Below are 17,216 nucleotides of genomic sequence, written 5' to 3' on the forward strand. Positions count from 1 at the left end.
AGAGAGAGAGAGAGAGAGAAATTCTTCCACATGTGCAGGATATCAGGACCTCTGCAGGCTGTTTCCTCTCGTCTCCAGCTCTGCGCTGTGTTTGTGTACACCGGCTCCTGTATAAATCATTAATCCAATGCTGGGACTTACTCAAACAGACAGACAGATAGACAAACACAATATCAATTATCTACGTGGCCACTTCGACGGACGCTGGTTTATATGCTCTACTGGCCCACTGCCTGTGTTTACAATCCTGCGTCTCTTAGAAACACCAGCCCGAGCTCTCGACCCGCAACTTCCGTATACTGTATATCCTCCAGTTCACCTCCAGTCCACTTCACATGTGCAGTCAGCCCACCGGATGTAGGCGCTTTTCTATGGTGTTGGGTTCGAATGTCACAAACACGCCCAAAAACATCCTCTCCTAAACCGGCCACTTTATCAGAAACACCCACTTTTCTGATTTACAGGTTCTGCTTCTCACCTTCTCCAGAGAGCTCCACTTGCTTCAGATCTGAGAACATCCGCAGATGTTTGTGTCCATTCTTCCACTTTGAGAAGACGTCTGACTCAATATAGAAGGTCTTACTGGGGGACTGCAGTCCTGGTTCAGCAGTCTAACGTGCTGCCACTATGGCCCGTGGGCCGTGAGGTCGAATACTTAGCCATGCTTCTTTGCCACCATCATTCAGAGTCCAAGAGGGCACAATTGGCTGTGCTCTCTCTACAGGTGGGTAGATATCTCGTTGTCTCTTTTAAAGCGATGTTGGCTGGCACAGGTGTCCATTGGCTGGTGCGGCGAAGCTATGGGCCTTCCTCCAAGCGTGTCGGCTGCCTGGCAAGGCAAAGCCCTTAAGCTCCTAGTGTCTGAGGCATTGCTAGTGCTAGGTGGAGCTACAAACAGGTGGGTTTATTGGCAGCAACTTGGACAAGTTTTAATATATAAAGAAGCTCTGTGTAAACAGACAAACCAAACCTGCTGAAGCTTCTGCCGTTCTTAGAACGTTCTCCAGACCTCAACATCGTTGAACATGTTTGGGATGGTAAGACGCTTTGACTCCTAAGACTAAATATTGGAGGTGTAGAAACATCTCCCTGCAGATTTCAGAACACCACCACCACCATGTTTAACAGATGAGTTGGTGAAAAGTGAAAAGTGAAAAGTGTGGAATGGGTGGTCCGAAAAGTGGGTCAGGTTTACGGCAGCATACCCCCAACCAATCCCCCAGCCATCCCCCAGCCAATCCAAAAGCTAACATGGCTCTGCCCTCTCTTCAAACCCGAGCAAATCCTGGCGAGGTATAGCTCGAACCGCGACTTCTCTGGCTCAAGGATGTGTGCGTTGCCATGGTACCGTACACAAGCATGGTTGGCCAGTGCTAGAGGGCTGTCAGTCGTGCACGTTCATTAGAATATTATGACCGCGCCTAGACAGTTCTCAGAGGAGTGCATTTTGGGGGATTTTCTGGCTGCTTTGACTGGGGATGAATGCAAAGCTAAATAAATGGGGACCTCCGACCTCTGCACGATAGGCGGAGCTGCAATTGTAGGCCCAAAGCAGGTGTAGGTTGGCCCTTCGGTACATCTCGAGACCCAGTGTAAACTTGCGTGTCCTTTCAGCTGCAGTATAGGCGTGATGTGTTGTGAAAGCAGCGACTCCGTGGCGTAGAGAGACACATTTAGCCTCAGTGAAGCACCTGAACATTTCTCATGAACGTGGTGCGAACGTAACCATAGCAGCAGAGGCGATTCTGTGGTTACCATAAATAATGACTGTGGGAGTTGCAACTTTTAATTTCTCATTATCCCTGCGCTTTCTCCCGTCGCGTCCGCCACATCCACCGTGTCCACGGGGTTCGGGTTACCATAAACAGATAACACTGGGGTGGGGGGGTGTTACGTGACCCCTGCGCTCGTTCTCTGGCTGTTTTTCCCCCTTCTTTAGAGCCCGTCCGAGTACCGAGAACCTCAGAGACTGCAGTTGTTGTTTTTTTGTGGGATCGATCTGAACAAAGACGCTCTCCAGCCAAAGACATAAAACACCCCAGATAAAGGCTGCTCTCGCGCCTTCGGGCCCCTAATGGCTCTCGAGTTGCTATTTTGGCCCAATCTGTCTTTTCATCCTACGTGAATCGGACAAATTAATGCACGAAGCACCTATATTTATTTATACGCCGCATATGGAGTCCATCACCGTGGCAGAAATGAATCATGCCGGATAGGTGTTGGAGAACAGGGCCCTCGCCAGCCGCCATTATGGTGTTATTTGAAGTGTGAGGAAAACACACTGACTCATGCTAACTCCCTTTGTAACAAGGAGAACATGAGAGAGAGATGGTGTGGAAAGATTGTTGGGGGGGGGGTTCATTTTGGGAGGGTTATATAGAACCTGCTGTTCTACTGCTCGTGTCCAAATGTTTGTGGACACCCCTTCTAATGAATGCATTCAGCTACGGATGTGCAAATCCAACCTACACAGCTTTTCTAAACCCTGTAGAGAACTACTGCCAATAAAATAGGACTGTCGGCAGCAGATAAACAACGTCAACCTATTGGCACCGTGCTGCCTAATGCCAAGCGTAGGCTAGAGGGGTATGAAGCCCCCCTAGCAGCATTGAGCTGTGAAGCACTTTTTGGGATACTGAGTTGGAGAGTTGGTTGGTTGGTGATGGTAAGGAGGTGGGGTGGTGATCATCATCCAACATCTTGACCTCACTAATGCTCTTGTTTCTGAATGCAATCAAATCCTCACAGCAATGCTCCGCTCCTCCCAAATCTGGACACGAATTCTCCCTTATTTTGAAAGAAGGCCATTGAAATGTGAGGAAATCCTTTCCATAACTCAATTAACGTCAGGCAAAGAGTGCTCAAGTGTGAAAGAGAGGAGCGTGCTGGCTTTTGAAGCCGTGCCATGGCCGGATGGAGTGCTGTCAAGCTGTGGTACGTAAGAGTTTGTCACGTTTTTTCCCTCTTGTATCTCCACAGACCAAGGACACACTCGCATGGGTAATTTTCCAGCATGAATGCAAGGCTGCTATTCAAACCCCCTCACACTCTCGCTGTCTTTCTTTCTTCCACCCAGCCACCCAGCCACACACTCACACACTCATTTCCTGGTTGGGTTTGTTTAGCTGGATTGGAAAGGAACAGTGTGGTAAATGCAAGTTTGTCAGCATTTTTATTTTTTTGGAAAAGAAAAGGAAAAGCCAGCTTGACCACGCCGCGGGGCAGCGTCAGTGTCCGGCACAGTTTGTACAACAAATGATGACACTTCTGTGAAAATGTGTACTGAGAAATACTTGCATGTGCTCAAAGCACTGCACAGGATAGATGGTCGATTACACCATCTGCCTGCAGGAATGCTAATGCCATGGCTATCACCATGGCAACGTTTACATGGCTACGTGACGTATCATCACTGAGGTCCGAAGCAATGCTTTTTTCAGTACCAACATGTGGATGCAGCGATGGCTCGTATCGGTATAGTGTGATCTTTCTGCCCAGGAAAAGAATCAAACCCAGTCTGTTGAGTGGAGGGAGGGCTGTGGTGCTACCAACCATGTTACACCAACCACAGCCAACCTGCTAATTAACTAGGCGACCAGCCAGTAAGCCAGCCAGCCATCCAGTCAGCCAGCCAACCAGCTAACCAGCCAGCTAGTCAAACTTCCAACAAATCTACCAACTAGTCAGCCAGCCAGCAAACCAGTCAACCGTCCAGTCAGCTATCCAATCAGCCAGCCAACCGGCCAGTCAGCCAACCAACCAACCAATTTACCAATCTGTCAGCCAGCCAGCTAACCAGCCAGCCAGTCAAACTTCCAACAAATCTACCAACTAGTCAGCCAGCCAGCCAAAAAAACCTACCAGCAAGTCACCCAACCAGCAGGCCAACCAACCAGTCAGCCAGCCAACCAGCCAACAAATCTACCAACTAGTCAGCCACCCAGCAAACCAGCCAACCCTCCAGGCAGTTATCCAATCAGCCAGCCAACCGGCCAGTCAGCCAGCCAACCAACCAACCAACCAACTAACCAATTTACCAGTCAGTCAGCCAGCCAGCCATCCAGACAAGAAGCCAGCCAGCCAACCAACTAACCAATTTACCAGTCAGTCAGCCAGCCAGCCATCCAGACAAGAAGCCAGCCAGCCAACCAACCAACCAATTTACCAGCTAGCCAGCCAATCAGCCAGCCAAGCAATGAATAAACCAGCCAACCAGCAAGTTAGCAGGCCAGACAGGTTGAACTCAAGCCTAGCATAGAAATAAATAAAAATTTAGTGACTTGATCCCTTTTGGTATCAGATAACAAACTCTTTACAAATGTTTACCAGCTGAACCAAATGAGACGAAAGCTGACTAGGCTACATAATTATCATCTTTAGATTAGACCTTAGATTGACTACATTTTTCAGCATTCATTTGGTCATGTTCTTTCTTATCTATGATTGATCTGTATTATCTGCAGTTTGCAGTGGTGCTGAATGGAGCAAAATATCAGAAGAGTTTAAGGCCTCTGAGCTACATCACCAAAGGTTTACTACACTGCCTGAAGCCTGCGACACTGTTTTCTGGGGTTCATCACCGTGTGGGTTCACTGGTGGGCTTTTGTGTTGTGTTGTCATGGTGAGGCCTGCTTCCTTTCGCCACCACTGTAAAGAATAAGCCCCCTCTGAATAACAGACTGGTCGAACTAAAAAATTATGCAGGAATTTTGGCCATTCATTGCCAAGGCCATGCTGTGTGGGATTATCAAGCATTCTCAAGCATTCCCGGCCATGACTTTTTTTTTTTTTTTTTTTTTTTGAGAGGCCTTTTCATCGTCTTCATCAAAGAAAGTGCACAAAGCAGTGAGCTCTGACCTTCAGGACACATCCACAGGCCTACTTCACCTTCTTCCTGTGAAGGAGCTCCATGTTTATTTCATTGAAGATGGGCGTCCTCCTCGCAGATAGCACGTTGCGGCACCCTGGCTGTTCAGCTTACACTTGAAGAAACACAACAACCTCCTCCCTTGTTCTGGAAGAAGCTAACAAACAAGAAATAATGCAGACGCTACTTCCCAAGCTTCCCCTACGGTCTTCCTGATCTCAGAACAGTTTTTGTGCTGGGTGTGATCCCAGCATCGCAGCAAACTCTGTTCTTAGGTCAGCCTTCGCTGGTGAATCTCCATGACTCCGCTACCCAGCAGTACAGAGTCCGGGTGCTCTGGGAAGGCGCTAAAAGTGTTTCTGCGTTTCCTGCCTGCGAACATCAGTGCACAGCAGGCCCGGGTCCACATGAATAGGTAAGTGTAGCGTGTTGGTGCTCTATGAGCTGCTGCAAGGGACGTTAGTCGTTCTCGCTGACTTCCATTCTTCCAGATCAAGAGCGTTGAGTTTCAGCTAGGTGGGACATCAGTGGATGGAGCTGTGGCCTACTGGTAATCATACTGGTTTGTTCACTGTTATTAAAATGAACTACAGTCACTGTTCTGGGTTCAGTGTTGGTTCTCAGTCTTGACCTACCTGGTAGCAGGCCTGAAATGTTAGCATGCTGCGAAACGTAGCCATGCTGCTAAAAGGTCAACAAGCAGTAACTCAACCATAGAGCGCAATGTTGACCACATCACCTGGAAAGGCTGGAAACAGATGTGCGGGTAGGTGTTGCCTGGATGCTGAGTTAGAAGTGTTCATTGCGTGGACAACCCTTTTTGTTAACTAGCATATTAGTAACTAGCTGTTACTAGGTGTGATAGCTCACTGGCAGCTAGTGGTGTTATCCGTTGCGCCACTCACCAACTGTAAGTAATGCAAATGCCTGTTCGTTAGACCCCTTAGCAAATACGCAGCGATGAATACAGACTTTTAGAGATTTGAAGTTAGCTCTGGTGAGTGTAGCCAGTGAACTACATTTCCCACAATGCCACGTTTCCAGTAGCTTCAGCTTGCAGTGTTCCAAGCAGTTTTCCAAGCTGCCTTTGTGGCCGTGGGGACGCATAGCCAATTAACCGTAGCTAAGCGTACTTTTCAGCCGATGCGGCCTTTCGGGTGCATGGTCATGTTTCAGGTGTGATCCCAGGTTGGCCTCAACTCCAACCTTCATTTGAGCCTCTGCAACCCAACAAAACTAACATTGTGAGATTCGAGCTGTGTGTGAAGGCTAGATTCAGCTCCTCGATGGATGTAATGACGATCCGTGCTAACGCTACTTCACCACTTTTGGCCAGAGTATAAAGCAGCTCGCTCTGTGCCTGCTTGCGAGGAACAAAAGAGATCACTTGGAGACGTACTGTTTGTTCCTCCGTTTCCTGTTCCTCCAGTTCCGCAAATCCAGCTCTGAGAAAAAAGCCTCACCGAGGTTCATTCTCGTCTCCTGTCTTGCTGGGATGCTTCCATATGCAAGATTCCACAGCCTTCCAGGTCCAGGTCCAGACTTCCCCACTCCTACACTCTTAAAAAAAAAGGTGCTACAAATGGTCCTTCGAGTGATGCCATAGAAGAACCACTTTTGGCTCCATAAGGAACCATGTGTGTTAATGAGATGCATGGGAACAGAACCTTTTCACTGGTTATCAAAACCTTCATCATTTCAAGTATCTTTGGTTCTTCATGGAACCATAAGCGGTTCTTCTATGGCATCGCTCAAAGCTATTCCACTGTGATCCCATCTCCTCATCCGCTCATCTCCTACTAAATGAAGCTAGGGCTTCCCTTCCTGCCCAACGACTACGTCTGGAAATTGTCTGCTGAGTGGAACCAGGTGTGTTAAGGCAAGGTAATCACCTTCCAGCCTTCCAGGTCCAGGTCCAGACTTCCCCGCTCCTACACTCTTAAAAATAAAGGTGCTACAAATGGTCCTTTGAGCGATGCCATAGAAGAACCACTTTTGGCTCCATAAGGAACCATGTGTGGGAACAGAACCTTTTCATTGGTTATCAAAACCTTCATCACTTCAAGTCACCAAATCTTTGGTTCTTCATGGAACCATAAGCGGTTCCTCCATGGCATCGCTCAAAGCACCGTTATTTTTAGGAAAAGCATATTTTGAAGGCCATGTGGATAAGGAACATGTTGGAGGTTCATGTAAAAGCACTATTATCTAACTCAGAAGACACACGTAGGGTGGGTTCACTGGTGGGTTTGGATAGTTAAAGTTAATAAAGTGCCTGTATTTGCATGTGTAGTCATGGCAACGCCTGGTTCCATTCATCACTACTGTAGAGAAATCTGAGCTGGTAGGTTATTCCACAGTAAACCAGCATTTCACACTAGAGCCCCTCTCTGAATGACTGTTTACGCCTCAATGATTGAAACATGCAATTTTAAAAATTTGGTGGAATTTCCCTTTAACTATTATTATTATTATTATTATTATTATTTATTATTGTGCAGGTAAAACCCTCCAGCTACAGCTACATCATCCCAACCCCTGCTTTAGTCCATTGTCAGTCCTGCCCTTTTTTCAAGGCATTGACTTTTCTTTGTATAAACAGTAGGGGGCAGCAGTCGCCGCTCCTTTTGTCTTGTTTGTTTTTATAGACGGATGTGGACACTCTTACAGGCTTTTCTTTTTTTTAGAATCAACTAAACTAAAATTAAAATGGTATATTTTTCTTTTTGTATTTGTTTACTTTCTTTCAAATTTGAGTTCAAAGCTGCTCTAGTTTATCTTGGCTTAGCTGAATAATAAAGAGTTCGGTAGATAAAGGCAACAAACCGTGAACCTCAAACACTGCTTTTCCTCCTTCAGAAGCTCATCCAGCAGCACCAGAACAGAGCTGGAAAACGGGCCGATTCCCAAACCCCAAAACTGTTACATCACAGTCCTGACTCATTATAGTCCCGCCCCCAAAATGGATATAAACCCGCCCACTACAGTCAGAAAGCTCCAGTCAAAGCTGGTGGAGCAGTGAAACACGACATTGACTTCAGGAGAAGATGGTGGTGTTGATACTGGAGAGCAGCTCATCATCACCTCCAGACTCTGCTAGTTGTGGGAATACGGGTTGCTCCGTTGAAGCGAGTGGAGGGCAATGCTAAAAGCTAACCAGCTACAGTCTATGCAGCTTGCTTACAGCACATCGCGCTGGAAGACACAGTGAGAGGACAGCAGCACTATCCAATAGCACTCAGGAATAATGACAGTGTTAAAACTACGCTGTACTAACATGTGGGTCCTGTGAGCCGCTGCAGTGCCGTAGACCAGCCAATAAAAACAGAGCTTGATAAAAAAAATTCACAAGTCCCCTATAAAAGGAAAACATTAGGTAAAATAACAGGGTGGTAAATGGGCATTTATATTTATGGCATTTAGCTGCCGCTCTTATCCAAGGTTACTCGTAATGCAGAGGTGAGCCAATGTAGTGTTAGGAGTCTTGCCCATAGACTCCAATTGGTGTAGCGAATGATAGTCAGACCCAGACCAGGACTCGAACCCCAGTCTCCCACATGGTATGGTAGCTCAGTGGCAGGTACTGGTGTTATCCAGTGTGCCACACCAACCAACAACTCAAACACTCAGTAAATGAATTCTGTGGCTAATTAAAGGCAGAAGAAGGTGTACTGTTGAATGACGAAGGACGTAAATGAGGCCTAAGCTGGTTCGATTGACGGCCAGATTCACCACATTGTCCTCCTCACACCATGCCTTCACCTTCACCATTCGCCTGCTCTAGTGCCACTGCGGGTCCCACCTCTTCCAGCAGCTTTGCAGCACTGAAAAAGTCGTAATACGGTCAACGCCCACAGTGCGTTTGCTCAGATCAAGGCCTGAATTTCCTATAAGCAGAGCATCATCACTTCCACCTTGAAGCTTCTCATGGTGCCGAAGACACAATCACGCCTTTGTGAATCCACTTCCGTGGCATTTTTTAAACGACGCTCCTATATGAATACGCTGGCCTTCAGGTTTCCATGGCGACTCGGGTGGCACGATACATCGCTTTGTTAAAAGTAAGACAGTACGAGGTTGGGTGGAGGGGGGGGGCGAGGTGAGGAAAGTAAGCATAGGAGAGAGAGAGAGAGATGGAGAGAGAGGGAGGGAGGGTAGAAGGTAGGAAAGGGATGGAGACAAAAAGACAAAGGGGGACACGGGAGAGACGGAGGGAAGGGACAGGAATTTAGGGACTTGGTCCGAACCAAAATAGCAGGTGTGAAAGCTGCTGTACATGGTTCGGCATGGAGCGCTCACAAACCGAACTGGGCCCAGTGTACTCAGCACTGTTAGCTAACCGTTCAGTGGAAGGGCTTAATGACACAGGGCTCCACTGATTGGCCCGTACCACAGGCCCGAAACTTGGCCCAGATCAACTGAACCATGGCCCGATTCTTTGACGCTTTTTTTGGATGGTTCAGACTTTTGGATCAGGTACAGGAAGGAGGGGGAGAGGGGAGTAAGAGCATGGACGGTGAGTCAGGCTATATTGTGGCCCTGAAACCTGAGAGAGAGACATAGAGAGAGAGAGAGAGAGAGAGAGAGAGAGAGAGACCCAGGAGGAAACAGAAAACGAGCAGAGGAATCAGGAGAAGGTTCAGTAAGAGGACTGGATGGTTTGAAGGGTGAAAATAAAACCAGCGTATTCTCTCGACGGCTTTCCGCAGTAGCCTCGCACGCATCCGGCCTGAATACAAATGAGCTCGGAGTTGATAATGACCCGAGCGAGCAGAACTGCGTCAGGGTCAGCTAACAGTGCTTATTAATGAACTTCACAGCGGGCTAATTGCATGTAAAACACCTAAAGAAGGATGGACGAAGGGCTGTTCTGGGTTTCATCCTCATTAGATTCGTAAAGGACAACTGGAGAACCGGAGAGGGACCGGAGGCGGCCTGACAGTGACGTGAACAGCTAAGAACACGCCTAAGGAACATCTTACTGCCCTCCAAGGTGCTGGAGAACTTCTTCACCTGCACCACTGAAACCACCATTGAAGGACCTTCCCAGCCTTCCTAACTATGGAGACTCTTCGGGTCCTCAACCAAGGCCTCTTTTCCACTGCAGGGCTGAACGGTTCTGAGCATGGAGGGTAACCCTTCCGGTGGCTTTTCCCCTTGGACGCGGTACCTGGGGCTACTGAACTGAGCTAACGGTACCTGGGGCTACTGAACGGTTCACAGGGAACCACTGATTGGCTCTATATTTACATCACCTTAGTGCCGTGAGATCCAGGGTCCAGTACAGAAACGGGCGAAGAGACTGCTCCAGTTTAGCCTCTTTAGCTGCACTGATCGTTAGCATAGCGACTAGGATCGTTAGCGTAGCGACAAGTACACTTTAGTGCACTGTAGCCTAATCAAGTTTAGCATACTTGAGTGGGCTAGGGGCCTCGTCCAACAACGCTACATCGGGGTTAGCACGGTTTGGCTAACATGCTCTTCCACATTGATACTGTGGTGCTAGCACAGCCCAGCCCCGGGCTTGTCCAACATCGCTAGCCCGATGTTAGCACAGCCTGGCTAGCTTGCAATGTGGGTGAATTGTCTTTCACAGCAGTACAATATTTACAGTTATTAATAATTATTAGACAATTATTAATATAGAAATATTGAGTACATGAAATTAGGATTAGGTCTATTGTCACATCACATTAAAAAAGGTGTAAAGGTGAGTGAAAGTATAATATACAATATAAAAATACACTACTATTATATTATATATTAACTCTATACTATAACACTATACAATTATTAATGCGTGCGTACAAATATTGTAAATTATTGAACTGTAAATTAGTAAACAACCAACATTATTATATATATTTTGTGCACATTTTTAAGCAGTTTACATTTATTTACTAAATTTAACAGACAACAGACAACATTTTAATATGTAATAATTTTGCACGTGCAATATTTCTTTTCTTTGTTGCAACATGTAAACAAGTAAATAAAGGTTAGATCTAATAAATAATAACTAGGTTTGACCTAATATATGTGTTATATTGCTTATATGTAGCTTTTATTTTGCATAATTAAAGATATAACATTTAATAAATTAAATATTTGCTTGTTTCTTCCAAAAAAATTATGCATTTAATGTTACACCCACTCAAGGTTTAGCGTGCACCTTTTCACACGTGCGTAAATCGCTGCATGCACTCCAAATAACTACACACACACACACACACACACACACACACACACACGCACACACACACGCCCCTCTTTTCTGTAACTTCATTACGTAAACATGTGAGAGCTCTTTGTCCAGCTGGTCCAGCTGCGGCTGAGCGGTGGGCTTCATGCTGCCCTACACGTGCCTCCCCCCAGCACGTGAAGCCCCACGTTGCCAAAAGAGACGGACCACTCCGTGGCGCTGCAGCCTCCCGCGCGTGTCGACGAAATTACGTGTCATTGAATTTAACAATTTCCAGCAAATTATAATAAAACTTTATACAATAAATTATTAAAAAATAAATACGTCTATTATAATTAGACCAATATGCTGCCCCCCGCCCCCCCCCCCATCAGATCCTCATCATCACCCCCTTTATTCAGATCGAGCCTTCCTCATTTGCATATCAGGAGACTCGACCACTTTTTTGATGGAGGTGTGTATATTTTGAGGTGCGGAAGGTGGGGCTTTTATTCGTTTAGAGAATTTAGTTAGAGTTATTCATATATATAATTAATTAAGTAGAATGGTAATATGTTGGTATTTTAAGGCTTTATATAAACAGGGTTAATTTTAGAGCCCAGAGCCCAGAGCTCACCCCCCCCCCTGTTGGAGCAGAATGGTACAATCCCGCGGAGGCCACGCCCACTGCTCTCGCCGCTGTGTGGCGGGACGGTCTCTGTTATTGTTTATGTCTGAGAGTTTGGGGGAGCTGGAGAGTCCGGGGAGCCCCAAAATCCCAGATTATCGCTGTTAATCTGCAGAGAAGTTATGAAAAGTTGGCCTTCAGCCCTTAAACATGTGTTTAAAGAGGGAATGAACTCATGGAGCTCCGCAACGGGATCCAAAGGGAAGTGAGGACCGAGCAGCGGCAGCGGCAGGGGCAGCGGCGGGGCTGCAAGCGAGCGCGGCCGGCCGAGAGTGAGCCCAAACCCCGCGTGTGCAAAGTTCTCAGGCCGCTGCCTCTGGAGGGCAACGATGAGGACAACGGTGGCGGCGACAACGGCGGCAGTGGTGGTTCTTTCTCCCTCTTCAAGAACACGAAACCCGGCAGCTCTGCGACTCCTCCAGCGGCGCCTCGCTACAGCCTGCTGCGGGAGGTGGGTCGAGGGAGCTACGGCGTGGTGTACGAGGCCATAGCCCGCAGGTCTGGAGCCCGAGTGGCGGTCAAGAAGCTCCGCTGCGACGCTCCGGAGAAAGTGGAGCTCGCCCTGGCCGAGTTCTGGGCCTTGGCCAGCCTGGAGAAGAGGCACGAGAACGTGGTGCAGCTGGAGGAGTGCGTGCTGGAGAGGAACGGCATGGCGCAGAAAATGAGCCACGGCAACAAGCGGTCCAGGCAGTATTTACGCTTAGTGGAGACTTCGTTAAAAGGTAAACAGCTGGCCGGGACCACCACAACAGCTGGCAGTGAGTAGCTGCTAGTAGTAGCTGCAGCTTGGCTGGCTGGCTAACCTGCCTGCGACCGAACAGCACAGCTAAACTAAGCACCTTGTCAGCTATTCCAAACTTATTGCATCTGATTAATTAATAATTACGTTATTAGTTCATATAAGGGCTTGTGTGTGTGTGGTGCCTAGGAGAAGCCAGCCAGTATCCAGCCAGCCAGCACCAGCACTAGCTATAACCTCCAGTGGAGCCTTCAGCTCGAGCCCAGAAGTAAACACACCTGAGAAACTGCACAAAATAAGTGTTTATCTTCATCAATAATGTGGAAATAATCAGTGCAAGTTGTAGTAAGTTGTTTCTGCCACTACTAGCGATGGAAAAACGAGCACTTTAGCACAGGGAAGATGTTTAAACCCCCTAAAAGTGAAAGTAGTGCTGCATGCTTGCTTGCTTGCTTGCATGCTTGCCCCGTGCAGTGCGTGAGGGAACACCATGTTCCAGTCAGATGAAGCTTAACCCCTAACATGCCAGAGCCCACCGTCCCATCCCCCCCTTATTGTATGCAAACTTAAAAGTGACACCCAGTGCCTCAAAAACAAAGCAAATGTGATGAATAAGTTATTCAATGGAAGTGATTTGTTTATTTAGGTGTTTTGATTAAATCTGGTGTTAAAGTGGATCCACAGAGCTGGATCCACTGTGTGGTGTTATGTAAGTGTCACACTTTTGCTTGCCATGCCAGTCAACAAATAAATAAATAAGTAAACAAACATTAATCCCTAGGCTGAAGCCTTTTCAGGCGTGGGCAAATGCAGCTCCGAAATAGGCCGTATTTCCTTATAGCTCTATAAGGGACTATTATTATTATTATTATTATTATTATTATTATTATGTCAAATGGAAAATCTCTGTTGTGCTCGGTAGCTTTGCCTTTGGTCACGTCCCAGGTTTTCCCGAAGAGTCGCCAAACGGCCCATTTGTTTTACTACTTTTCAAAAACGCCCTCGTCTTCAACGTTCCTAAGATCAGCCGTGTTCATCTCCTCCTCCTCTGCTGCGGCTGCGGCTTCCTGGAGCTGCTGCCCTGGTCATCAGATTCAAACCCAAGCCAAGACTGGACCAACCAGCCTCTCCGTAGTACTTGATGGCGATGGTCAAAAGCCTGATCTGTACCGAGAGCCGGTCCAACTTCAAGTACGGCTCGGCTCGGCTCGACCCGCCATCCTTTAAGATCCACGGAAGACGAGCGTCCAGGCTTTTTTCTGGCCTGCACCGAAGTGGTGGAGCGAACTTTCCCTGGGAGTCGCTCGCTGTCTCCAAACGCCGGCCGAAGACCCTCCTCTGAGAGTACTTGGGCAGATTGTAGCGTATGTTGGGTATTAGGGTCTCCATGCTGACTTCTGTATTTAGTTGTATCTCAGCTAACAGGGATCTTCTGGATCTTCTAGCCGATATAAACTAGCTAAGGGCATTTTCTGAGGGAACAGGGAAGCACTTTTGGAAGTTCTTCTGGAGAAGAACGTCTGCTAAAGGCCTTCAGTGTAAATGTAGATGTGCTCTACGCGTCTTGCGATCTGTTCTTCACCTGAATTGTTCTGGAACAGCTGATTTCTAATTGTTTTGAGATCTTCCAGATTCATCCTCAACTTCTTTCTCTAAAATGTGATGAATATGAGCGTGACCTCCCTTACCAGGGAGCACAGGGACCGTTTTTACCGTTTGAGCAGGCCTCGTTCACAGCACTTTTCCCCATCTGTTAAGTCCAGCAGCTAAGCTCTGCAAGCCATTGTAAGGCAGGACCAGATTACCAGCATTTGTACAGTGTTCTTTGGGACAAGTCCAAGCACTCCATTTGCCAAAATGGGTTCAGGCCAGATGAAAGATGGCCTTATTTCGGCTTTAAAAACCACTATGTTTTAAGATGAGCTGGTTTTAATGGGAGCTACTCGAACACTTGACCATCTCATTGGAAGAAACTAAGGGTCAAACCCAGAACCCATATGAAGTCCAGCTTTTCCAGTGGTATTGGTGTCGGTAAGGATCACGTCGACATGTTTCTCAACAAAGGCTGGAGTTTATCGTTTGAGAGCGTGCCAAGAAACTGTGGCTTATCAGTTTGGCACCAGCAGGACTCAGAGAGACTATTCTCATTTCCTCCCAACTGCACAGTCAGGTTTTCCCGACTCAGCAAAACGTGGTTCAGTGGAAAAACGTTTACAAGCAGACTGACTGAGTGACTGAGTGACTGAGTCAGTTAGTGTACAACCAAAACTACACTCTGATGCCCCTTGGCTTGCTGGAACCTGCATACGCCAGAACCGAGAACCAGATGCCATGGTGTTGTAATTAATTACAGGGTGGAGTGCTGAAGTGATTCCACTGTGGGAGCCAATGCATTGTTTGCTGAGCTCGTCAGTTCAGTGTTGGAAGGTATTTTTGGGAAACCCGATTCAGGAATGTGGCTTTCAGAAGGTAGACTTGAGGTATCAAGAAGCCTCATTCTTAGTCCTATTGAATCATATTGGTATTGGTAGATGGTTGGATGGGATTCAGCTACTTTATAAGTTGCTGACACCGATGTCACCAAGTGTCACCTCAATGGAAGGCCTTCCCGGAACAATAGCATCAGTCTAATACTCTTGATTTCGAAAGATACGATGAATGAACCTGTGTCCAAATACTTTTGTCCATGTAGTGTATTTGGTACGCTCCAGAATTAGGGTGTTAACTCTTGGTCCTCCGGTTTGTTCCAGAGGTCAGTAAAATTCCTTGTATCCTTTTCCAGGCGAGCGCATCCTGGGCTATCCAGAGGAGCCCTGCTACCTCTGGTTTGTCATGGAGTTCTGCGAAGGCGGCGACCTGAACCAGTACATTCTGTCTCGGCGGCCCGACCCAAAAACCAACCGAAGCTTCATGAAGCAGCTCACCAGCGCCGTGGCCTTCCTCCACAAGAACAACATTGTCCACCGCGACCTCAAACCCGACAACATCCTCATCTCGCAGAAGTCCGGCTCGCCCGTCATCAAGGTGGCCGACTTCGGCCTCAGCAAGGTGTGCGCGGGACTGGGCTGCCAGGAGCGCGAGGGCGAAGACCAGGTCAACAAGAACATCAACGTCAACAAGTTCTGGCTGTCCTCGGCCTGTGGCTCGGACTTCTACATGGCGCCCGAGGTGTGGGAGGGACACTACACGGCCAAAGCGGACATTTTCGCACTCGGCATCATCATCTGGGCCATGATCGAGAGGATCACGTTTATCGACGCTGAGTCGAAGCGCGAGCTCCTCGGGACGTACATCCGGCAGGGCAGCGAGATCGTCCCCGTCGGGGAAGCGCTGCTGGAGAACCCCAAGATGGTGCTCAGCATCCCGCAGAAGCCAAGGAGCCCCATGTCAGATGGGATCCGGAGGCTCCTGCAGGACATGCTGGCTGTGAATCCGCAGGACCGGCCGGACGCCTTCCAGCTCGAGCTCAGAGTGGACCAAGTCACATGCGCCGCGTGAAACCAGCCTCCGAGTCAAACAACCTCGTCAATAAGCTTTAGGTGAGTTTCCTGGGTTCACGATTACTGGATTATTGAACTGTGGGATGTGGGATGGGGGGCGAATGCTTGTCTTGCTGGTTTTCCAGGTCAACCCCTATAAATCAAAACACACCTGATCCAGGTTATGAAGGATTTCAGGCCTAATTAATAGGCCTAATTACCATATACGGATTGTATGTGTGGACTGAGGGTGACCACTCCATTGTGGACGCTTAACATGTCTTTACCTGTGAAGGCTTGAGTGGACGCAGGCAAGGTTTTCTGCTAATGACCCTTGCCTTAAGGTCATATTTACAGAGGAGGTGCTGCACAGTAGGACAGTGCACGGTCACTGCAGAGTTTCCATAATAGGGCTCCTTTAATATAAGACCCAGCTGCCATGGGTATCAACTCTTCAGGGAGGTAGATCTCCAGATCTGATCAGAGTCTGATTTGCCAGACTGTTAAACACCAGTTATTACAGCAGGAACCGGTTTGAACCACAGTACCTCACAGGGTCCAGCCTGACAGTTCTGGACTTTCTCTGGAGTTTTAGCCTCACGTATCTTCTGACAGTGTGCAAACCTCATGTGCTTACTGTCTTTCCATTACAATAAGCAGACCTGGGGCACATTAGCTAACGTTTTTATGTCTTTTGTCCAGTCTTTTGAAGGCTGGTTTCCACAACAGATTGCAGATAATCCGCTCCAGGCTGCGCGGGTCACGCTCAGGATTTACTTTCCCTCGCTTCTTATCGGAGTGGGGCGGTTTCCGTGAGAAGGAGGGACGGGGTTGTGTTTTTTTTTTAGGACACACGCTCCCATGTTGACTTCTTTTTGGTTTCCAAGTGGCCGAGCACGCACCTTGCTCCCAGACGTTATGCTTTTGACGCGTGCGACCCAGGGCTCTTCTTCTTGGCCTATTCAGGAATGCCTGGTCCCCGCCCGCTGCTTTGTGTTGTCTTAATTAAATCCACAACGCTCATGGCCGCAGGGCCAGAGTGTACTCTGCGTGCTTGCCAGTCTCGACCCAGCCCCCTTTCTCTTGGCCCACACGCTTCTCTGTACTCTTTTATTTGCTTGTATGTTTCACCCGGGAGGCATTTCCACAGGTGATTGGATCAACAAGGTTTGACACCTTTGGAGCCAATGCTGCCAATGCTGCCAACGCTGCCAACACAGCTAACAACTGTGTTCAGGCAACCTGACCCCAGGCAGCTTATC

General features: G+C 47.9%; 1 protein-coding gene across 1 annotated transcript in view; it reads left to right on the top strand.

The window, feature by feature from the left end:
• Positions 1–11,799: 11,799 nt before the first annotated feature.
• The window catches only part of stk35 (serine/threonine kinase 35), an 8,405-nt gene continuing 2,988 nt past the window's right edge, over positions 11,800–17,216 (top strand). Inside the window, exons 1-2 of the mRNA XM_072696963.1 lie at positions 11,800–12,458; positions 15,258–16,014. Of these exons, the coding sequence (XP_072553064.1) occupies positions 11,912–12,458; positions 15,258–15,973 (1,263 nt within the window). The 5' untranslated portion in view covers positions 11,800–11,911 and the 3' untranslated portion in view covers positions 15,974–16,014. The remainder of the gene's footprint in view (positions 12,459–15,257; positions 16,015–17,216) is intronic.

The sequence above is a fragment of the Salminus brasiliensis genome, chromosome 14 (assembly GCF_030463535.1).
Source record: "Salminus brasiliensis chromosome 14, fSalBra1.hap2, whole genome shotgun sequence".
Taxonomy (NCBI): domain Eukaryota; kingdom Metazoa; phylum Chordata; class Actinopteri; order Characiformes; family Bryconidae; genus Salminus; species Salminus brasiliensis.